This window comes from Cryptococcus depauperatus, chromosome 2, assembly GCF_001720195.1.
Source record: "Cryptococcus depauperatus CBS 7841 chromosome 2, complete sequence".
Taxonomy (NCBI): domain Eukaryota; kingdom Fungi; phylum Basidiomycota; class Tremellomycetes; order Tremellales; family Cryptococcaceae; genus Cryptococcus; species Cryptococcus depauperatus.
The window spans coordinates 1,485,244-1,507,034 of NC_089469.1; the positions used below are offsets into that span (position 1 = coordinate 1,485,244).

At 45.8% G+C, this 21,791-nt stretch overlaps 9 protein-coding genes across 9 annotated transcripts; 4 read left to right on the forward strand and 5 right to left on the reverse strand.

Moving 5' to 3' along the window:
• Positions 1 to 200: 200 nt before the first annotated feature.
• Positions 201 to 2,614, forward strand: L203_101869 (uncharacterized protein; the record flags this gene model as incomplete). Its single annotated transcript, XM_066211300.1, has 9 exons — positions 201 to 794; positions 890 to 978; positions 1,023 to 1,046; positions 1,194 to 1,256; positions 1,306 to 1,319; positions 1,365 to 1,499; positions 1,582 to 1,792; positions 1,843 to 2,301; positions 2,347 to 2,614. The coding sequence occupies 9 exons, from the start codon at positions 201 to 203 to the stop codon at positions 2,612 to 2,614; spliced, it is 1,857 nt and encodes a 618-aa protein (XP_066067397.1).
• A 208-nt stretch (positions 2,615 to 2,822) lies between these two features.
• L203_101870 (uncharacterized protein) lies at positions 2,823 to 5,195 on the reverse strand (the record flags this gene model as incomplete). The annotated part of the gene is made up of 5 exons (XM_066211301.1): positions 2,823 to 3,443; positions 3,493 to 4,250; positions 4,301 to 4,640; positions 4,691 to 4,966; positions 5,043 to 5,195. The coding sequence occupies 5 exons, from the start codon at positions 5,193 to 5,195 to the stop codon at positions 2,823 to 2,825; spliced, it is 2,148 nt and encodes a 715-aa protein (XP_066067398.1).
• A 290-nt stretch (positions 5,196 to 5,485) lies between these two features.
• L203_101871 (isocitrate dehydrogenase, NADP-dependent) lies at positions 5,486 to 7,210 on the reverse strand (the record flags this gene model as incomplete). Its single annotated transcript, XM_066211302.1, has 7 exons — positions 5,486 to 5,896; positions 5,944 to 6,136; positions 6,179 to 6,519; positions 6,566 to 6,706; positions 6,757 to 6,822; positions 6,865 to 7,056; positions 7,208 to 7,210. The coding sequence occupies 7 exons, from the start codon at positions 7,208 to 7,210 to the stop codon at positions 5,486 to 5,488; spliced, it is 1,347 nt and encodes a 448-aa protein (XP_066067399.1).
• A 260-nt stretch (positions 7,211 to 7,470) lies between these two features.
• Positions 7,471 to 8,064, forward strand: L203_101872 (acetate non-utilizing protein 9, mitochondrial; the record flags this gene model as incomplete). The annotated part of the gene is made up of 3 exons (XM_066211303.1): positions 7,471 to 7,562; positions 7,608 to 7,925; positions 7,980 to 8,064. The coding sequence occupies 3 exons, from the start codon at positions 7,471 to 7,473 to the stop codon at positions 8,062 to 8,064; spliced, it is 495 nt and encodes a 164-aa protein (XP_066067400.1).
• A 502-nt stretch (positions 8,065 to 8,566) lies between these two features.
• On the reverse strand, positions 8,567 to 12,397 carry L203_101873 (uncharacterized protein; the record flags this gene model as incomplete). The annotated part of the gene is made up of 5 exons (XM_066211304.1): positions 8,567 to 10,928; positions 10,976 to 11,160; positions 11,207 to 11,404; positions 11,458 to 11,575; positions 11,628 to 12,397. The coding sequence occupies 5 exons, from the start codon at positions 12,395 to 12,397 to the stop codon at positions 8,567 to 8,569; spliced, it is 3,633 nt and encodes a 1,210-aa protein (XP_066067401.1).
• Positions 12,398 to 12,890: 493 nt separating this feature from the next.
• On the reverse strand, positions 12,891 to 15,619 carry L203_101874 (uncharacterized protein; the record flags this gene model as incomplete). Its single annotated transcript, XM_066211305.1, has 6 exons — positions 12,891 to 13,210; positions 13,258 to 13,560; positions 13,618 to 14,288; positions 14,334 to 14,817; positions 14,864 to 15,335; positions 15,383 to 15,619. 6 exons carry the CDS (start codon positions 15,617 to 15,619, stop codon positions 12,891 to 12,893), a joined length of 2,487 nt encoding a protein of 828 aa, XP_066067402.1.
• A 283-nt stretch (positions 15,620 to 15,902) lies between these two features.
• On the forward strand, positions 15,903 to 17,947 carry L203_101875 (glucose-6-phosphate isomerase; the record flags this gene model as incomplete). The annotated part of the gene is made up of 8 exons (XM_066211306.1): positions 15,903 to 15,924; positions 15,975 to 16,672; positions 16,736 to 17,024; positions 17,077 to 17,210; positions 17,263 to 17,345; positions 17,396 to 17,485; positions 17,535 to 17,847; positions 17,906 to 17,947. The coding sequence occupies 8 exons, from the start codon at positions 15,903 to 15,905 to the stop codon at positions 17,945 to 17,947; spliced, it is 1,671 nt and encodes a 556-aa protein (XP_066067403.1).
• Positions 17,948 to 18,180: 233 nt separating this feature from the next.
• L203_101876 (uncharacterized protein) lies at positions 18,181 to 20,134 on the reverse strand (the record flags this gene model as incomplete). The annotated part of the gene is made up of 4 exons (XM_066211307.1): positions 18,181 to 19,809; positions 19,877 to 19,902; positions 19,954 to 19,993; positions 20,048 to 20,134. The coding sequence occupies 4 exons, from the start codon at positions 20,132 to 20,134 to the stop codon at positions 18,181 to 18,183; spliced, it is 1,782 nt and encodes a 593-aa protein (XP_066067404.1).
• A 294-nt stretch (positions 20,135 to 20,428) lies between these two features.
• On the forward strand, positions 20,429 to 21,609 carry L203_101877 (uncharacterized protein; the record flags this gene model as incomplete). Its single annotated transcript, XM_066211308.1, has 5 exons — positions 20,429 to 20,527; positions 20,574 to 20,885; positions 20,936 to 21,306; positions 21,363 to 21,444; positions 21,523 to 21,609. The coding sequence occupies 5 exons, from the start codon at positions 20,429 to 20,431 to the stop codon at positions 21,607 to 21,609; spliced, it is 951 nt and encodes a 316-aa protein (XP_066067405.1).
• Between the last annotated feature and the right edge of the window lie 182 nt (positions 21,610 to 21,791).

Genomic DNA, 21,791 nt, shown 5'->3' on the forward strand with positions numbered 1-21,791 from the left:
GCGGCAAATGGGCCAGCATCCTGAATCATGCTGGAGGATACACCGGGTGTATATCACAGAAGCGATTAGAACGGGCCCTGGAAATATTTTTTATAGACTAGACCCTAAAGGTAGACACTACTGATCTTGGGGTATAAGAGCCCGCGAGTTTTATATTTAAACCCCATTCCTCCGGTTGAAGACACAACAATTCTATCGTCATGTCGAACGACGGACTCACCCAAACTGCCCAAGGCCATGGGTACAAGAACAAGTCGACATACCCATTGACGGCAGCCATGACAGATGGCAAGCCCGCCACAGAGCATGTCGAAACTGGTGTCCCAGAGAAGCCGGTCGAGCCCCAATCGGGGCTCGACACAGCTGCGACGACCCACCGCGCGCCAGGACACAGGTTGCAGGAGAATCTCATCTCCAACACCAATGCAAAGCTCGCCAATCCACTTGGTGATTTGACAGACGAAGAAGTGATGACCTGGTCGTCTGCGTTTGCAAAGGAAAACAACCTTCCCGTTGAGGTATTTCGCAAGGGTGGACTTTTGGCCAAACGGCCCAATGGGTTTGAAAAAATGTCGATCCTGACGGAACAAGATAAGGACCGTCTCCGTCACGAGGTTGAGCACAAGTATAGTCAGCCTTGGACGCTGTACAACTTGGTTATCGCTTGCTCGGTTGCTGCTGCTGTCCAGGGTATGGACGAGAGTGTCATTTCCGGTGCTCAACTTTTCTTTCCGGCCCAGTTTGGTATTGGCGGGAATAATGTTAACCCAAAGTATGCTAACAACCATGAATGGGTGAGTGTTTTTTTTTCTTGAGAGTGGCAGCGCTGACCATGAGTGTAGCTTGAAGGTTGGTTTTCGGTGTTTTTGCGTGTCTCATGACTGACAAGGAGAAAGGTCTTGTGAATGGCGCTCCTTACTTGTGTTGCGCCGTGTTTGGATGTTGGTTAACCAGCCCCCTGAATCACTTTTTCGGTCGGTAAGTGGGTGAGAGGTAGATGAGATGGGGCTGACGGGCGGTAGTCGAGGCACTATTTTCATCACTGCGTTCATATCGTTTATTACGTGTATCTGGGCCGCCTGCACAAACACTTGGTGGCATCTGTTCATCGCCCGTTTCTTCCTCGGTGTCGGTATCGGTCCCAAATCTGCAACGTGAGTGGTATAGCGAGTGGCTTGGCTGACGTTGGTTAGGGTTCCAGTGTTCGCTGCTGAATGTACGCCTGCGCCAATTCGAGGTTCGTTGGTGATGCAATGGTGAGTTGGTTTTGTAGGCCACGTAATGTTGTTGACTTTTTGCGTTCAGGCAATGTTGGACTGGTGGGTATCAAGTGGGAGAATACAAATGATGCTGACGTTGCGTAGCGTTTGGTATCATGCTGGGTTATGTCGCGGACTTGATCTTTTATCATGTGTCAGATCCGCATAATATTACGGGTCTCAACTGGCGACTCATGCTTGGTTCCGCTGGTTTACCCGCTGTCTTTGTCATGGCTCAAAGTACGTTGAATGTATATGCCACAGGCTGACACTGCATCAGTCTTTTTCCTTCCCGAGTCACCTCGATGGCTCATGAACCAAGGCCAGTACGAGAAAGCTTACCGTTCGATGCTTAGGCTTCGTGGGCATGAGTTACTGGCTGCCCGAGACTTGTTTTACATTCACGTCTTGCTCGAAGAGGAAAATTCGATTATCCGAGGCAGGAGCCTTATTAAGGAGCTGTTTACCATCCCCCGTAACAGGCGTGCTATGATTGGCTCTACCATTGTCATGTTTGGTCAACAATTCTGCGGGTAAGAGATTTTTATTTATTTAGCGCTGCTGGACTAACGAAGCACACCAGTGTCAACGCTATTGTGTACTACACTGCTTCCATCTTTACCTCGGCCGGTTTCTCACAGATTTCTGCTCTCCTCGCCTCCTTTGGTTTCGGTTTGATCAATGCCCTGTTTGCCATCCCTGGTATGTTTACCATTGACCGTTTCGGTCGTCGGCCGTTGTTGCTCGTTACTTTCCCCATTATGGCTGTTCTACTGCTATTTACTGGGTTCTGTTTCTGGATTCCAGGCAGAAAAGCTCGAATTGGATGTGTTGCCCTCGGTATTTACTTGTACGACATGGCCTACTCTCCTGGTGAAGGTCCCGTACCGTTCACCTATTCTGCTGAGGTCTACCCGTTGTACATTCGAGAGCTGGGTATGTCATTCGCTACCGCCATTCTTTGGTTGTTCAACTTTATCGTCTCGTTCACTTTCCCTCGACTCTTGACTGCTTTCAAGCCTCAAGGTGCTTTCGGTTGGTAGTGAGTATCTCGATGCTGTGAAAGTATCATACTAACAATAACTAGCGCCGCATGGTGTTTCCTCCTCTTTGTCCTTGTCTTGTTCTTCCTTCCCGAGACCAAGGGCCTTACCTTGGAAGAACTCGATCAGGTCTTCTCCGTTCCCACAGGTGTTCACGCTAAATACCAACTCTGGAACTTGAAGTGGCACTTTAACCACTACATTCTCAACTCCAAAGAGCCGTGGCGGCCCTTGTACAAGTTTGATGACGATATCGCATCGACTCATAATGAAAAGGTTACCAACAACGGTCAGGATCAATATGTAGCTTAGAGACCTTATCCCACGCCGTAGGCTAATCTGGAGATGGGAAAGGGAATAATAATCAATGAGATTGGGTATCTATATAATTAATTTCTTATCTACAGGTCTTTGTATCAATTGCTCTTTGATAGTTTTGATTATATTGCTTATTTTTGCTGCCTTCTTCCACTTTATATATGCATGCAATGTTTCATAACACAACAAATTCAGAACCCATCTAAAAAGTGATTTCCTCTACTTTCCATTTGCCAACCACTTGCTCTGGTAACCTCTCCCCAGCTATCTTCTTTCCCCTCTTGCCTCCCTTCTTCTGCGCCTTCTCTTCTGCTTTCCTAGCTTCTCTTCTTGCCAGTGTTAAAAGCGCTTCAATTGGGCCTCGCATCTGGCGGTATTCATTCTGCATCTGTATCAGAGGATCAAGGTAAGTTTGCATTCGTTCGAGGATAGGGTGACAGGGTGAATGGGAGAGAAACAAAGTGAGGTGTGCGTCAAGCAGGAGGGAAGAGTGGGTTATGAGTGATTGTACATTTGGTAAACCATTCTCAAGAGGCTTTGGTACCGAACCATCCCATCCAATGAGTAAATCTGACGACGCTTCGACATGCGCTCCCAACCATTCTGTGAAAATGTCTAGAACGGCTGTAGCGACATGTACACTGAGGGTCTTGTGCAGATCGAATCTGTAGGTCGGTCCAGGAGGGGGAAGAGCAAGAATAAGAGCAAGTAATTGCCGCAGAGGCATGTCGCTAGAGTTGTGCTCAAAAGATTTGGTAATGAGAGTAACGAGTGTCGACGAGGAAATGGTTTTGCTCTTGCTGAGGACGGTCTGAATTGTTTCCTATTGACTCGTAAGCGGATTGTTTTGGTAACGTAAGGGCAAAACATACCCAGTCATGGAGAGGTAACAGCCCGTCCACTACAACGCTATCCTTCCACATGCCTTCACGCACGATTCCTCGTTCTACTATATCTCTCATTAACTCCTGTGCGTAATAGCCTCTAGATTTGCCTTCGCCCGTCAAGGCTACGCTAAAACAAGAGTTTAAAACCCGTTTGACAAATTTCTCTTCTAAAACCGTATTCACAGCATAATCTGTCCAAGCTTTTTTGGCGCCTTTGCCGTCTTTGGCTTGGATCTTTTGTTCTATAGACTTGATAACTTCATCTTGTCTCTTTTCCCCTTCAGTCTTTTGCTTCTCGCTCTGTTCAAACTGGAGATACTCTTCGGTTGTCGATCTAGTTCCTAAAAGTGACGCAACACCAATTCCTCGTTCTGGGATGACCACTTCACAAATGTACAGCACCGATCTTCCGCTGGAAGACTCTTCTTTTGCATGCCGATGAGAAAGGACAATGCCTACGATGCATACACTCCCTTTGTGAGACAAGATAGACAGGGATGTAATAGTCTCTGATGAAGAGAAGGAAGAGAGGGGAGTGATTGAAATTACACCAGGTATAGAAGAAGAAGGGACAATGAGCAGGAGAGAAGGAGTAGGGTGATTGGTAGAAAGCAGGAGTAGGGGAAGCGTCGGCGAGCGAAGGGAAAGAAGCCGAGATGTTGGGGAGGGATGAAGTAGCTTGAGCGGGGAAGCCTGTGAGGAGAGGGTTTGAAGGGATGTAGAGTAGAGGTTATGTTGGTTGTCTATCAATTGACGGTCAACAGATGAATTTCAAGAATGTAACACAACCGACCAATAACACTGATAACACCATCTTCACTTATATCTCCAAAAACGAACTTGCCGGCACCAATCTTTCCTTCCTTAATTGTCTCCACTCGATTTGCTTGAATCCAGATTCTAGTCACCTCTATTCGCCCTGTCACATCCACTACACATAATCTTACGCTCTCCGGGTCGTCGTCAGCAAGAACCTTGGAGACTAGCAACTCGGACCACTGTGATGAACCAACTGTCAAAGATTGCGGTTCGAATGAATCAGAGAGAATGAAAAATTGTGAAGAAGACGAAACGACAAGTATTGAATTCAAGGTAGATGAAAGATGATGTAGTCCCAAGACAGGCTTGTTTATCTAATGATAGTCAGCCTAGATAGCAGCTGTCGCTATAGTTTGAAGCTCACCCGTGCGACCGTCTTCACACCTTCATTCCCTTTCCAGATCCAGACTTCTTTACCCACCCCCACAGCTGTTGTCCTCTCCTTTACTTCTTTCGTGGGCTCCTCCCTCTCTGACGTTTCACCATCTCCGTCGATATCCATTCCATTCTTACTGTCATACCCAGATTTTATCTGTGAAGCCTCGCCAACCGACTTGTTAGCCCAAAAACTGATAGGAGCGGTCGTAAACACTGTCGATGGGGGTACAGTAAACGAAGTCGTTGCTCGAAGTGTAGTCAACTATTTCAGATAAAATATTGAATCCTAGTCAGCCAAGCACCTCTTAAACTCAAGCCATACTTATAAAATAACCCACGTCGTATATCCAGATACCATCACCTTGAACACCGACCAGACCGCTCTTTGAGTCTCCTACCACATTGTTCATCCAGAGATGAGGATTTTTAGAGCTGGAAGCGTGAGCTTGGGGGAATGTAGAGAGTGACGCTGGAGCAGATATGCTGACCATCTTTCAATCTCTTTCTTGACTTTTCTTCTTTAAAAAGAAAGAATAAAGCTGACTTTAACAACTTTTGAATAGACATTTAAAGAAATATTCATCTTACGTAATTTAATAGATGTGGAGGTTCATCTTGCAACTTCAGATTGTGAATTAGAAAAATACAAAAACCGTTTATAAATTTGTATCAAGATTCAAAATAAGTTATTTGACTTAATTTTGTTAAGTAAACTATAATATCAGCTCTTTATGGACAAATCTGTATCTTCCAGAGATAAGATTATCTCGAAGGCTCTCATTCAATGCCTTGCCTTGAGCTTCTCGACCAACTTGTCATTGACCTTTTTCATGTACACATCGGTCGTGACCCAGTCTTGTCGAATCATGTCTTTTCCCTTCATGGTAAGGGCCAAGTCCTTGGTCATGATGCCGTCAACGTCAATTGTCTCGACGCAGGCCGCTTCCAAATCGTTCGCAAAGGCTTCAAGTTCAGGGGTGCCGTCAAGCTTGCCACGGAAGGCGAGACCACGAGTCCAAGCAAAGATGGAAGCAACCGGGTTGGTGGAAGTTTCCTGGCCGGCCTGGTATTGGCGGTAGTGACGGGTGACAGTACCATGGGCTGCTTCTGATTCCATCGTTTTACCGTCGGGAGTGATGAGCTCAGAGGTCATCATACCAAGAGAACCAAAGCCTTGGGCAAGAATATCACTCTGACCATGGTGTCAGTGAATGGTGCCATGGAGTGCGATGCGCTTACCATCACGTCGCCATCATAGTTCTTGCACGCCCAGACGAAACCGCCAGACGATTTAACCGCCTGAGCCACCATGTCGTCAATGAGTCGATGTTCATAGTAGATTCCAAGCTTTTCAAATTCAGACTTGTAGGTAGAATCGTAGACTTGTTGGAAAATGTCTTTGAATCGTCCATCGTACTTTTTCAAGATGGTGCTACCCCAGACGTCAGTTCCTCCAACTCCACTCAAAACTTACTTTTTGGTCGACATAAACAGAGGCATGCTCTTGCTGATCGCCATCTTGAAGCTCGCATGGGCGAATCCATAGATACTCTCGTCGGTGTTGTACATGGACATGGCGACACCTTTTCCCTTGAAATCATAGACATTCAACTCGGTCGGCGCTCCTCCGTCAGCGGGAGTAAAATTGAGTGTAAGCTTTCCTGGACCGGGGGCGATAAAGTCAGTAGAACGGTACTGGTCACCGAAAGCATGTCGACCGATGCAAATTGGCTTGACCCATCCCGGGATAGGTTTAGGGATTTTGTTGAGAATGATGGGCTCTCGGAATACTGTTCCTCCCAAAATGTTTCGAATCTGCCACCCCTATTAGACAAATCTTGCGGAAAAGACAGCTACGCACAGTACCGTTTGGACTTTTCCACATCTCCTTCAGGTTGAACTCCTTGACCCGAGCCTCATCAGGAGTAATCGTAGCGCACTTGACTCCAACCGAATACTTTTTGATAGCTTCGGCAGACTCAACAGTAACCCTGTCATCGGTCTAGACGAATGAGTAAAACATGACCTGGTTTCTTACAAAACAACACCCACAGCATCACGATTCTCCATGCCCAAATCATAGTATTTGAGGTCAACATCAACAAAAGGCAGAATAAGCTGGCAAGACATCAGCCATCACCTTGCCATGTCTAATCTCACTTCTTCTCTAATCTTTTTCCAGATAATTCTCGTCATTTCATCTCCATCAATCTCCACCACCGGATTCTTGACCTTGATCCTCTCCATACCGGCTGGAGTTGCAGTATAGTCTCGTGTAGTCATGTTGAGATGCTTGATTCCTGTAACACTACCTTGAAGTGAGCGAGTGAAGCCAGATGAGCCTCTCAATATCTAAACTATGTCAACGTTTTATAGATTCAAGATGTATAGGTTTGGGAAAGCTGCAAGATGCTAAAGATCGGAAACGATAACCGATCAAGAGGAGCATTTCGTCACAGAGAGAGCCGAAGAAAGCCGTCGTGGGTGTAGAGCGACGACCTACCATCTTGCTTCAGGCTCTGAATGTGTATATGTAGAGATATGGATGAAAAGAAGAAAAGAGGTTATGAAAGATATACATACATTTAAAAAATAAAAATAATAAAATAAAAGATAATGTCATAATTTCAGTTAAAGCCATTTGTCCGATATTTCCGCCGGATGAGATAAGTCGTTACGTCATCGTTTTTTAACCCAAGTAGCAAGATAATTCCATCTTTTCATTTTATAAACACCTTTTCATGGCAAAAGCTTTATCCAAGCAGCATGAAAAGCTCTCTTTGCCTATTGGCAAGCACTTCAGGCGCTCTCCCGCTCTCAGTCTCCCAGGCATCTGTCCAGCTTATGCCTCCCATCCCGTGAGTTATGCCCGTCGTGAGCTCAGCGTCTGACGGGATGACCAGACTCTATCGTCGTCTTCTTCGTGCTCACCGTCTTTTACCACCAGAGATGAGATATATGGGAGACTCTTATGTTAAATCGGAATTTCGTCTGACTCGCCAAACCGATAATCCCTTGCACATCATTGGCTTTTTGACCCAGTGGAAGCTCTATCTAGATGAAGTGGAAAGCTCGTTGATAACACCAGAAGAAAAGTCGCTGGAGAAATCTGGTCAATGGCGAGGGAAGAAGCTTGATGCGAGCACTTTTGAAGGGCTGAGTACGGAGCAGATGGGACAGCTGTATGAGTTGATGCACGCAACCAAGGACGTTTGGAAGTCGTGTGTCTTTTGACGGTAGCAGGTGTTTATCGGTACTGACCTTTACATGTTTAGGCCAGAGCAGATAAAACAAGAAGCGCAGGCTGCAGGAGCTTTGCCGGTGAATGCAAACGATCCGACAGATAGAGATAACCCATAGTCATGTCGCTTGCAGCTCTTATATATATCGTAGATGTTTTTCATGTAGGCATGTATAACCTATGTATTCCTGACAAAACCAAAATAATGCTCCCAATTCACCTGTGATGACTCGGTCATGTATGTGAGTCAAGTTATTACTGTTGTACAAGGGATTATCAGACATTCCTCACACATGTCAAATCATAAAGATCCAAATTTCCTTTCACTATACATGTCCTGCACGTTGAAGTGTTTTGACTGCCAGTGTCCTTTCCTGGGGTTTTTCTTGTCCTTTACAAGTTTGGTTTCGAGTTGGTCCGAGGTACACAATGAGGAAGAATTGGAAAGGCATGATGTCGGGATGGGATGTGGAATTTTGTCCAACCTGCCTAATCGGCTGAGCAAATGAAGGGGATTCATGGGTGATATTCCGAAATGGCCTAGCCTGTCTTCCTTCTATGCTGCTTTCTTTGCGTTCACATCTTCCCACCTTCGTTTTTTTCTCAGTCTACCGAGTCCAATCACGCTAGCAATCCCGAATTAAACGATCTCGCAGAGGGCGGGACAATTGCGGGTGTCCCTTGAGCCGGCCTCAACGAGCTCACTTGCATGAGAATTGCACATTCTCTCGTCGCCTGTGTCAACTTTCCTATAGTTTGTCTTATGATTGGAGGGAAAGGATGGGAGAATGACATGGCTTTGACTAGCTCCGACACTTTGACTACAACCTTGATAAATTGCTGGGCATCATCCGGAATTGACGAGATAGGGAGCAGAGATGGAGTGGCCCGGAGACGCATAAGGGATTCTCGTAATGTTGCAGTGTGTTGTTCAGCTACAGAGAGATAATGCACTAGCTCGGCGTGATGCTTGGGCGACATGGTCGATGGACGGCGAGCATGAGAAGACTGAAGAGGAAGAGGATTAGATGAAGGAATCTTAGTAGAATCAGCTTGTCCATGGCCCTGACTACTTGAGCTGCTCATACTGGGACTCTTGATGTGTGAAGAACGGCTCAAGGGAGGTGAGCTTGCACCAACTTCTTCAGCAAGTTTGAGCCAAGAAGTAAAAGCGACATCTGTTGCCGTCTCAATTACATCTAACAAGTCATCGTCAAACAATGTCGCAGAAGCGGGTGTGGGTGGTCGGACATCAACAGACAGTTTTCTCGGGGGATGTAGCGCATGACTTGAGCCAGAAGATAACGATGGTTGATGACCTTGTAAAAATGTCCTGGGTGTAGAACCTGATGATGGAGAAGTATAATTTGCAATGGCTGGTAATTCCAATTGCACCTCATCCTCTTCCGGCAGTGGTAAATGTATGGTCCCTGATCCATCTCTTCTGTGTGCTCCAAACTCTGGCCCCACATAAGCACCAACCTTAAACGGAGGTGATCCCATCATCATACCCCTTTCTACATCCTGACTTGAATAAGAACCCGCCTGCCGTCTCTCTCGTCCCAACCTAGCAGCCTGCGCTCTGCGCCGTTCTGCAGGTGCAGTAGGCGACCCGTCTTGAGGCAATGTGCTATCAATATTGAGAGGTAAGAAGCCCATAACAGGCTGTGGTGAATGTGATTCTCTCCGTTCAATAATGGGTGATATTGGTGTTCGCCCCGAAAAAGGCCCAGACGATGTTATTTTTTGTCCACTTGCTACACTTCGCGAAGGCACGTCCATAAATAACATCTTGATTTCAGGTAATATTTTAGCCATTAGTCTCCAAGAGGTAGCCACTTCTGCCATGGCACCATAAACGTTGACGAGCAGGGTACGTGTGTATCGGATATCACATCCCCATAGAGCAGGTATTTGCAGCCTGACGACAGCAACAACCTTACCAAAAACTGCTACGCTTTCCTTGGTCGTGTCAAACACATCCTTGATTGCCTGGATTGGAGGAGTTCCACGACGAGACATAGAATCAAACCGATCGAGCGCGTTAATGAGTTTGTTAAGATAGGTGCCCGCAGGTTCCATCACTCTTCCAAAAACACCTGTAACTCTTTCATTTACTGCGAATACGAGAAACTGTCGGAGGGCGGTATGAAGCTGAGAAAGGGCAAAGAGTATTCCTCGAATAGCATCAACGAATTTCAATAGAAATGGTGGGATTGTTTTTGAGATGGTTGATGTGGGAAGTGTGGATAGACGACGAAAGTATGAATTGCGTGATTCGTCAATGAGTGGTGTTTCCTGTGCAGAAGATTTTTCTGCAAACTCTCGAATCTCTCCCACACGAGGCAAAAGGTCCACAGAGCCCTTGCGGCCTATGATTCGCGCCATACGCTCTTGGTTCCACCCTGCAGAGGAGACCCCAGCAGACACAGGAGGTGATCTGAGTGGCCTGGACTGGACATTGAGACTCAAGTCAACGGGTCTTTCGTCGCCAACATCCCCTCGTCGTTCTTGAATAATTTTGGCGTGACTTTGCCTCAAGTCAGGTAAAGACTTCTTCGACGTGACACTCATTTGCCCAGAATTTCGTTGAGCGGGTGTATAACTACCACCCCGGTTATGGCCAGGGATAGAAGGAGGTAGTTGGGACGCGTTGGTGGAAGGAGTGCGCGAATGTAATGAAGCGTCTGTGGATGATGATGGTGTCGATGTGAAAGAAGAAGCAGAGCGATCTCTCGAGTGTTTCACGTGAGGAGAAAAGCCAGGTGACGATGAATGTAACAGTGAATCTTCCGATCGCGTGTTTGGTACATTTCTCTGCCAAGGTATGAATTCAGTTCGAGGGCTTTCTTCTCGTGATGCGGTAACAAGATGAGCCGCCTTCTGCGAGGAAGGATCAATCATGGAAAATGTTTCAACCTCTTCTGGCCAGTGTTCGCCATTTGCCGGGGTGTCAAATGATGTTGCACTAGAAAGCTCCTCTCTATCCAATAGTCAGCTTACAAACAATGTCACAAGCTGATTGCTCACTCGGATGCAGTGTATACTTCCTCACTCCTTCTTGCGCCTTCAGAGACATGCAGGCTCATCCACTTTTTCATTCCGTCGATCCAAGTCTTCAGGTCCTCTTCCTTGGTCCTTTTCTTCCTAGAGGAAGCACCAGGCTTACCTTCAAGCGATGAAGTCTCACACAAGGGCCCGAGTACATCTTTTGGCTACAGAGAGTCAGATCCGCTTTGGGCCAAAATACACGGAACCTACAGGCCATTCAATAGGGTTTTGGTCAACCTTGAGCACTTTCAAAACTGTGAACTCCATCATGTATGACGGCAACACACGGATCTTGTTACTTGTCAAGGATAGTACTTTTAGCTTGACGAGGTGTCCTGGTTGTTCAGGAAAACATGTAATCCGATTCTTGGAGAAATCCAGAATCTCTAAAGCTGGCATTTGAATAATCTGCAAGAGTCAGTCTTGATTCGTGGACCACCATAACTCGTCATTCCACTCACTGCTGGTGGGAACTGGGAAAAGCTGTTGCCTTTAAGATTTAGATACCGTAACCGGCTGAGTTTTGCAAAAGAGTCTACTATAGACCAATCTCTTAACAAGTTGTACGATAATGCCAGTCTTTCACACTTGTATTAGTAGATGTAGGCGTCCATCAATAGTCAAGCCTCACCTCCAGACACCTTTATTGCCTTTGCCAACTCCATTCTTGAACATCTCGACAGCCTCGAGGTCGATTCTCGCAATGTCTTTCCTGCTCAGATCCAGTGTATCACCATCATCATCACTTTTTTCCAAAACCTGTTTGATCAACTTGACGACCTCTTCCCCTCCTTCCATATTTGCCGCCGCCATTGGTTCATTACCGTTTAACATAGCCATCTGAATAGTTGTAGGTGCGATAGATGATGTGACCAAGGTAGACGAATCGAGTGGGTACGGTTGGTCGGAGACGGTGTTTGCTCTTGGACGGTTTGGGGATTTGGGAGGAGGTAGAGGAGGTTCACCCCGCACAAGATTCCTTGGGCCCAATGAATGGCCATACCTCTCTCCCCCCTCAATCGGACTTGTCGCGCTCAATGTTGCTGATGAGCGACCCTGTCCTTGCTGCTGCTGTTGTGAATGATCTATCCCGTTTGTCACGATGGATAAATGTCTCGGTTGCCTTGTAGGCAAATGTGGATGAGGAATAAAAGGCAAAGCAGAATTCGAACGTAATCTGTTGGTAGAATGCAAAGGAAAGGAAGGTAGGGAATCAACGTCAATCCTCAACGTTGTCGGATTTGCCAACGGAGTTGGAAGAGACCCTTGTGTAGGAGTGGTCGTCAGCGTAGAATTGTTATCGACATCAACTCTTGTGGATGTGGTGACAGAAGAGCGCGGAGTGGTTGCTGAAGGGTTCAGTGCGGATTGAGTGATGCTGGGCGAAGAAGCTCGCAACATATCACGCTTCTTCCAGTTCAATGCACTTTTTGTCCTTTTCTTCTGCTACACACAACAGACGCGTACCACTACTAGTTCGCCTTTCAGCAGTAGTCAGGAAATGGCCAAAGGAAAAAGTGTGTGGGTTACGTGACCGTCTCTGTCGTTTCTCTCTCTGTCCCAGACGGCTACCACGCGTTTCCGTGCCCATACAGGGGTTGTTGTGTATGCAAGTAGAAATGCGAAATAGAAATACAAGATACAAAAATTCCACCCTTGGATATCCATTACATCTATTAAGAGTCCAGATCTATACAGATTTTGGACGAAAAAGTCAATGTTACGTAATACTGATGAATCTATGGCAACTGAGCATTTTTCTTACTATTGATACTAGTCACTCTCTTTATCATGGACATAATATTTGACTTGTGCGCTATCAATCACCTATAGTGATTGAGGGGCATGCATCGCTTCTTTAAGAGCGCCGAGGGATGAAGATGCGGGTATTGTGTTAGAATGGACTGTCAACCGATACCACCATTGCTCTCGCCAGATTTCTAGCCAATGCTAATCTCACCTCATCCATTTTTCTCTTCGCAGTTTCAATTCCTCGTTCATTTTTATCTTGTTTGCTTGATTGTTGGATATGTTTCTGTGTTTGACCAAAAGGATGCTCTGCACCATCGGAGGTAATTAAGTCTTCTGTACGACGAAGATAGTGTACGAGTTGACCGAGATAATTTTGTGGTGCAAAAGAGGCATTGTCAAGGACTTGCTGGAGCACTCGCATAAGCTCAAAGGTTTCGTTGGAATTGAACAAAATTTCAGAGTCTGAAGGTTGGTCAGCACTATCGTTCAGAATGGAAAAAATGACTTGCCTTCGAGCAAATCAATACTCTCGACTAGTAAGACTGCCCAGAAATCAACAGGCGCAATCTCGCTGGTTAGTAGGTTGACTATTTTCCCGGCGGCATTATCCCTCGCGTTTTGTTCTAGAAACAACAAGTAGTCTCGGAATTCTGAGAGAAACGTGATGCGTGAAGCAAAGACGGACATGACTGATTGCGATGAGAAATTGGTAGCTTTGATAGATGTAGACTGAAGTTGTGCAAGAGCTTCTGGGGCCTCTGACAAGAGAGTAGGAGGAAGTGTGTCGACTGTGTTGAGGTATTCCTCTGGACCTAAAGTCAATGCTTGTTAATCATACGAATAGTCGTTTGATTTAAAACCACGCTTACCGGCAATGGTGAAACGTTCCATAACTTTCTCCGCGATCCTCGCCAAAGCCCACCCATCACGCCCCATCAGAGCCAATGTAGCAGCCATCCCGAATTTGCCAGCATGCATCAATCTCTTGGCAAGCACTTGACTGATGTCTGTCCACACGTCTGGGAGGTTAAACTCAAAGCAAGCAGAGCGAACTTCCTCAAGCAGCTTCACAGCTTCGCCATCTTTACCTGACGCCGTTTCAAGAGTCTGCTCCACATCCATGCCTTCTTCATCTTGGCCAAAGGCATCCACGTCAGAATTGGATTTAAAATCTTGCTCAAGTGGTATATAAACCCTCTTGAGCCACTCCGCGAGTCTTTCCCGCCCTTCTTCACCCGAGCCATTCAAATAGTCACAAACCACTCTCCAAAATGCTTTACCTTGAAGGCTATCTTGAAGCATCTGTGCGTATTCAAGAAGGAAATAATCTCGAAGAGAAGTTTCGAAATGCTCTTCATCGTCTGGGATCAAAGAGAGTTTGTCAAGAATGTCCGACAGATGGGCGGATAGCCATGGATTGAGGATGTATGTGCCCATGAGGGCTTTGACGATGTCTGCAGAGCAAAGTGAAGCTTGTATGATATGGTCAGTAAGCTCCTTGTCAATTGGCACTTTTTCCAGAATCATCCCCACTATTTCACTAGTTCACTTATAAGCTAGCTTCTATTATCACAAAGAGACTTACGGTAAATGATCTCTTCTCAAGTTCACATCCACCAAAATGCCCCAAGCCCCAAGAGCTTCCCTCCAATCACCAGCTTCCTGCAATACTCTCTCTGTTTTGCCTTCCATCAACTCGACAATCCCTCTGAAATCATCCTCCCACCTCTTGTATTCATCGTCAAACCACTTGCCTCTAGGCTTTCCCGATAACCAAGTTTGGAATTCAGAGCGAAATTTAACTAGCCACCGTTTATGAGCTTGAAGGAAATCCAAGTCAACGCGCCATCGAGATTCGATAGAGCGAGGGAACAGGGTGAGGTGCTGGGCTAATAAGATAGCAAGTTTGGATATGGGCTGGTATGGATGAGATGAGATCGAGCGGAGGAATGACGCTGCTGGGAGATGGAAGCCACGTAAGATTGATTGTGTAATGTATGGCCAAAATGAAGGGTGGTCGTATGGATTCTGTATAGACATGATTTCATTGCCTAGTTGGTTATCCGGAGCTATGATGACATGAGAGATGAACGTTGGCATAGTAACAAAACTTACCAATGTCAACTTCATTTACCCAGTCCAAAAGCTCTTCACCAACGAGCCCTTCGCCTTTTCCATCCACAGGAAGATATAATATCTCCGCCAGGTTGATTATATTATACGCATCAGAAAACTGGTCACGTAAAGTAGGATCCGTATCCGTTTGCGCTTTAAGATCACCAAGCTGATCAACATAAAGATCGGTCAATCTTCTCATGTTGACAACCGTCTCCGCATCAGGTGGTCCCAACAAATCTTGACGTCCAACAAGATTCCCTCTCTTATCCCACGACTCTGCGCCTGCGCCTCCAAAAGATGGGAATCTGGAGCGAGAATCCGCAAAGATTTGTTGTAATGAAGTGAAAAGCAGGTGAGACTCTGTATAGAGATAGACCAACGGTTGTGGGAAAGAATTGAGAGATACAAAAGACACCGTCTCGTCAGAGAGAGAGAGTATTGGTTGCTTGCTTGAAGCTGCTTCTGAAGGCTACAGTTGCGTCAGCTGTATTTCCTCAATAATGATACTAAATATACCATTCGAGTCGCCCATACAGCCACTTCACCTCCAGCAGGCGACAACGCAGCTTTCATATACCTCCCAGAGGATTTCCACTGCGCCAAATCGCCTCGCGAATAAGCTTCAGGCTTCAAATAGAGAGTCTCTACTGGTTCTGTCGTGTCCACATCCATGTCTACGTTATTGGATGCTTGCTTTGTTGGTTCATGCTGTCTTGTCGTGTTGTGAGGTTGCAATGAGATCGGAATGGTCATTATATAATAGAAAACTTGTCTCTATTGTATAAGAATTTTGATATTTCATATATATTTTTAATGTAAAGTTGTAATTTTATAAACAACTTTTTGAATTGTAAAGTCAGACATGTCCGTCGTGTCCGCCATGTTCATGTCCGCCCTATCGGGCCGATACGGTGCCTTCGAATCTCTTTATTTGTGCTCACCGAGCTGACATTGACTTCTTTCCGCTGATTTCTTTTGTCATTTTCAATTTCTTTCTTCTTCTTTCTTTCTACAAGCTATAAATTTACTCTTTGAAATGTCTGGAAAACCTGCTTCTCGTGAGCGCTATCACACGTAGTAGTCAGCCCATTCCTAACCTACATAATAGAACTCCAGGCCTGGAAGAAACTTGAGTCTCTCCACTCCTCCAAGGCTTCCAAGCTCGTCTTGAAGGAGCTCTTTGCTGCAGACCCGAAACGATTTTCCAATCTCTCAAAGTCATTCACCTCCTCTGCCCCAAACGTGTCTATCCTCCTTGACTACTCCAAGAATCTTGTTGACGATGAAGTCCTCTCTACTCTCTTTGATCTCGCCCGTGAGGCCAATGTGGAGTCTTTCAGAGATGAAATGTTTGCCGGTAAACATATCAACACTTCCGAAGGTCGAGCGGTCTTGCACGTTGCTCTTCGTAACCCGCCAGCCGACAAGGGTGGCTTCAAAATCTCTGAAGCTGGTGTTGACGAGGTCCACTCTGTTCTGGCTCACATGAAGGAGTTTTCTAACGCCGTTCGCTCGGGTGCTTGGAAGGGCTACACTGGTAAGGCGATCGACACCATTGTTAACATTGGTATTGGTGGTTCTGATCTTGGACCCGTCATGGTCTGCGAGGCACTCAAGTACTACAGCAAGAGGGACTTGAAGACCTACTTTGTTTCCAATATTGATGGTACGGACATGGCCGAGGTTCTCAAAATTTGCAACCGGGAGAGCACCCTATTTATCGTTGCTTCTAAAACTTTTACTACCCAAGAAACCATTACCAATGCTGAGAGCGCAAAGTCATGGTTCCTTGAGGAAGCTAAAGACGTATGTGCTGGAGATGGCGATATGCTATATCAATGCACTTGCTGATACGCTCAACCAATGTAGAAGGCTCATGTTGCCAAACACTTTGTTGCCCTTTCCACAAACACCAAGGGTGTTACCGAGTTTGGTATCTCCGAGGCCAACATGTTTCAATTCTGGGACTGGGTTGGTGGCAGATACTCTTTATGGTCCGCTATTGGTCTGTCCATCTGCTTGGCTATCGGTTATGACAACTTCCAAGAGTTGCTCAATGGCGCCCATGCTATGGATAAGCATTTCAAAGAGACTAAATTAGAGGAGAACCTGCCTGTCATCTTGGCTTTAATTGGCATCTGGTACAATGACTTTTATGGTGAGTGCTTTCCTTCTTGACACTAATCATGATATGCTTAAAAGAACGAAAGGTTCTCAGACCCAGGCCCTTTTGCCCTATGATCAGTACCTCAAAAAATTTGCCGATTACTTCCAGCAAGGCGATATGGAATCAAATGGCAAGAGTGTTACCAAGGATGGTTCTCGAGTCAACTATGAGACTGGCGTAAGATTCATTTGCTCTATACCAGCTGATGTTTGCTGATGAGATGACTTAGCCTATCATTTGGGGTCAAAGTGGTACCAACGGCCAGCACGCATTTTACCAATTGATACATCAAGGCACCAAGCTCATCCCTTGGCAAGTACACTTGCTTTAATGAATGAAGATAATGGCTAACCTCTATATAGTGACTTCCTTGCCCCTGTAGAAACTCTTAACCCTATCTCCGGCGGCAAACATCATGAAATTCTCCTTTCTAATTTCTTTGCTCAGCCGGAGTAAGTCTATCTACTTCCATAAGAAGGGAATTCGCTAATCGCCCAACAGAGCTCTTGCCTTTGGTAAGACTGAAGAACAGGTCATCCAGGAGCTCGGTTCCGAGCAATCCAAGAACAGTGCCCTCGTCAAGTCTAAAATCTTTGAAGGCAACAAGCCTACCAACTCTATCATGTTCCAAAAACTCACTCCCTCCACTCTTGGTGCTCTTATTGCTCTTTACGAACATAAGATCCATGTTCAGGGCGCGATCTGGGGTATCAATTCCTATGACCAAATGGGTGTTGAGCTCGGCAAAGTCTTGGCCAAGGCTATATTGAAACAACTTGGAAGTGAAAAAGATGTGCAGGGCCACGATTCTTCCGTGAGTCAAACATTCCCCATGCACGTGTGAGATATGTTGCTGACCCACTGGGCTCAAGACCACCGGTCTCATCCACTGGTATCAGAAAAATAGAAAATAGGGTCATCAGTTAATGGGAATGTAGGTTGACACACAGAAGTAGTGGTAACAGTAAATCTTCTTTAACGAGCAGAACTTGAAATGGAGAAAGTGCAATGTTGTGCATAGTGTGGCAGTGGAATGGAATAACAAGGGGCATTTTTGAAAGAAATATATAAAATCCTGTAGGGTATAAGTGCAAAACTCAAAACTAAACTATAAGCAAGGGATTATAAGGCTGGTAAATTTTGACTATTAATCAGTATTATCTATCTTTTCTTGTGTTTCTTTCTTTTCGGTAGCAGCATCCGACAACAATCCAGTATTACGAATAGCCCCAAAGACATCCCACAAGGTCTTTCTCCCACCGCCTTTTCCTTCTTCCGTCACTCCGTTTTCTTCTCTGTCATGCCTTCCTGTCGTCGCGGAGGCTGCCACTGCTCTTGCACTCCCGCTTGTCATCGCTGTCGCCGGAAAGACCTCTCCAGCGACATCGCCACTATCGGCAGATTTATAAGCCTTGTGTCCGCTAAGTGAGCTAATAGCCCTCGGTCGGTTACGTCTGGCTTTACCACCTGTACCGCCTAGAGCATAGGACCACGCGCTGTTTGGTGTGCCTGGAACGGCTGCTCCTGTTCCAGCACCAAACGTAGCATTGCTCCTCACCGTCGAGATTGTAAGGTTTCTCCTCCTTCCTAACAACCCTGCAGACATTGAAGCCGAGTCAAGGCGGCTGGAAGAAGGTGGAACAGGCATTGCATCCCTTGCATCTGCCCTAGCCAAGCCACTTGCGGCTGTGTTGGCATTCAAAATCGAAAGTGCAGATCCCAGGATGGGAATAGAAGTTTGCGGAGGGGAACTTGCATGAACAGTAACTGAACTTCCACTTCTGGATCGCCCACTCTGAAACAAAGGCGCACTTTGCGGCGCCGTGAGAGTGTCATCCTTGGCATGCTGAGACGAAGCAATAGTCAATGAAGAGAGGTTTTGAGAAGAGGACAGGATGATGGGCATGTCGGAACAGTTGGCCGTGAGGGGTGGTCTGGAAAGGATAGAAGATGTTCGGGAGCGTGCGCGTGTGCGTTGCAGTGGTGGTATTGGCGTATTCGTAGTGGTGAGAGCAGAGAAATCGTGGGCAGAATGAGAAGACAACTGGGGTGGAACGAGTTCATCTTCTTCTTGTATTGTCGGTACGGCATCCCCAACTGCGGTGCCATCTGTTCCATTTCCGGTAACCACCTCTTCCTCATCATATTCGATAACCAACAAGTGTCTCTCTGCTTGACTACCTAGAGCAAGTGATGCGATTACTGGATTGGTTACCCAACCAAGCATTGCGCCATAAACGCATTTAATCACCATAGGTGCCCATTTCCACCCAGTCTCTACCATGTTGTCGTGCCCATAGATAGGTCCCAAGACAATGATGAATATGATCCAAAGAGGTAAACCAAAGAAAACACCTATAGCTGCACCTTGAGCGGCGGTGAGAAGCGCTTTGAAGAGGAACAGTTTTGGACGGAATGGAGACAAGAGAATATTGGCCTCTGTGCCTTCAAACATAAATCTCAAAAGCATCTTTGGATGGTATGTCCAGCTTTTTCCACCTGCATATTCTGAAGAAGCTGTCGAGAGAGAAAGACTAGTATCCTCCTTTTCAATTTCTGCCTCAGGCTTGCGCTTGTGCTTGAAAAAATTATCGATCAACTCTTTTGGGTCCGGTAAATGCTCGACGTGAGGCCAGACGAATGGCAACGGCTTAACGATGTTATGATGCAAATCTGTATGCACCAGGGTGGAAGTAATGAGCATTGAAGCGAGACATTGGATGACAGGAGTAACACCTAAGTCACCTGCAACAGTGTTCTTGGCCAAGACCCACATCTAGAGGGACGGGTCAGATGAGAACCTTGCGAATAATGAATTTTTGACAAAGGGAGACAGAACGAACCTTGATGTCTTTCTGATTATGGTACACTATATATCGTTAGCAAGTCACAAACATCTTGAAAGAAAACCTAGACCCACTTGCATAGGCTACACCAAAATTGGCAGCACCATCAATCACCTATGGCAGTCTCGAGGATCAGCTTTTCGCCAGTGGTCATGCATATGCACTCACTCCTGCTCCCAAGCCTTGCAGAAACAGTAGATAGAACCATTGTCTGCCGGTTAATGGTAACGGAAATGGGCGAAAAAGTGATTTCATTAAAAGGTTGTAAAAATACTTTTGTAGTAATGAAGAAATGAAAAATAAATATTATCGACGCATCTTTAATCTCTTGTTTTCTGGATAACCACGTGGCATAACATCTTATCTTAACTGGGGTGTTTATATAAATTTGATATTGTTGGGTGGCGAATTCCATTCTTTTGTTTTTTTATAAGTAACGCTTACAAGTCGTTTTATAATATTTAAAATAAATAAAGAATATTAGTAAGCATACAAAAGGTATATAAAGAAAAGACAGAATTGTCTTATTTCATCAACCCAACCATAGCCATGACAATTTCCTCCGCGAGCTCCAGGTCAGAGATGATGTTTCTTGGCAAGGAATGTAATCATGATGCCTGCTATCTACACGATTTTCTTCCATTCGACGTAAGTGGTATTTAGCTTGGGTAATCATAACTAATGATGCTGTCAGTGCCCTGCATGCCATCTTGCGTTCTGCCAACCTCACTTTTTGCCCTCACAGCATGCTTGTACGGCACCTCTTCCACCATCCATGGTTGACCGAATAGCACCTCAGTGCCCTATGTGCAATGAGATTGTACCTTATCCAAAGAGTATGAATCCTAATGAAGCTGTGGAACGGCATATCTTGTCAGGGACTTGTATTGGATTTCAAGGAGGTGAGGAGCGTAAGAAGGCCGAGGCGAAGAGAAGAAGAGATGCTGGAGAGATTTGTTGGAGAAAGAATTGTCAGAAAGTGATTGTTGCGAAAATGGTTTGCGAAGTGAGTTTCAAGACTGACAATGGCGTCGTAAGCTCACATGGGATGATTAGTCATGCCAACATGTTTTTTGCCCTACACACCGTTATGCGACCGCACATGCGTGCAATACACCTTCACCGTCAGCATCCTCTTCAAGAATAATCGCCCTTCAGCCTCCAGACGCATCAAATGCAACGGAAAAATATGGACTGTCTCGCCTTATACCAACGTCTATACATCTACCTGTTATCAACTCCAAATTATCCCTGCCTCAAAAGCTCGCTCCGCCTTCGTCGAATACTCCGACAGTGTCCAGCACATCACTTACAAATCCGGACACGCCAATACAAAAATTGGATGCGAGGGCAGCGGCTGCAGCAGCAGCGATGAAGCGGGCTGGAAAAGATGTCAAAGTACCGTTTGTCAAAACTAAAGTTGAGAAGTGAGTCAATTTCTTTACCTCTTAGCTTTAACACTCAAGCTCTCTATCGTTTATAGACGCACTAAAGCCGAGTTCGACTCTCAGATCAAGGCCCTCAAAGCTCGTCATGAGAAGGGACTTCTCACAAAAGCTGAGCAGGTGAGATAATCGCTCAAATGAGGATATTAGACTCATGTATTGTTTTTTCAACGATTTGCGTTTGCACCTGGCATACAGGTGAAATACGCAGAATTGGTTGGAGAAATGGAATCCAATAGACGTTTAGGGGAGAACGGTAAAGATAAGGAGTGTATCATCGCATAGCCTTGATGGTGATACTTCAACGGCATCTATATGGTGATGTATACGTTGGCATCAGGCGGGTATGATAGTCAATCATGACTGTGTCGTCTAGGCGCAAATTGTCCAAGACTGTTCACAAACTTGGCTTACTGACAAAACCGTGCAATAATACTACCATCGATTGTATTCTAACCTGCGTGTGC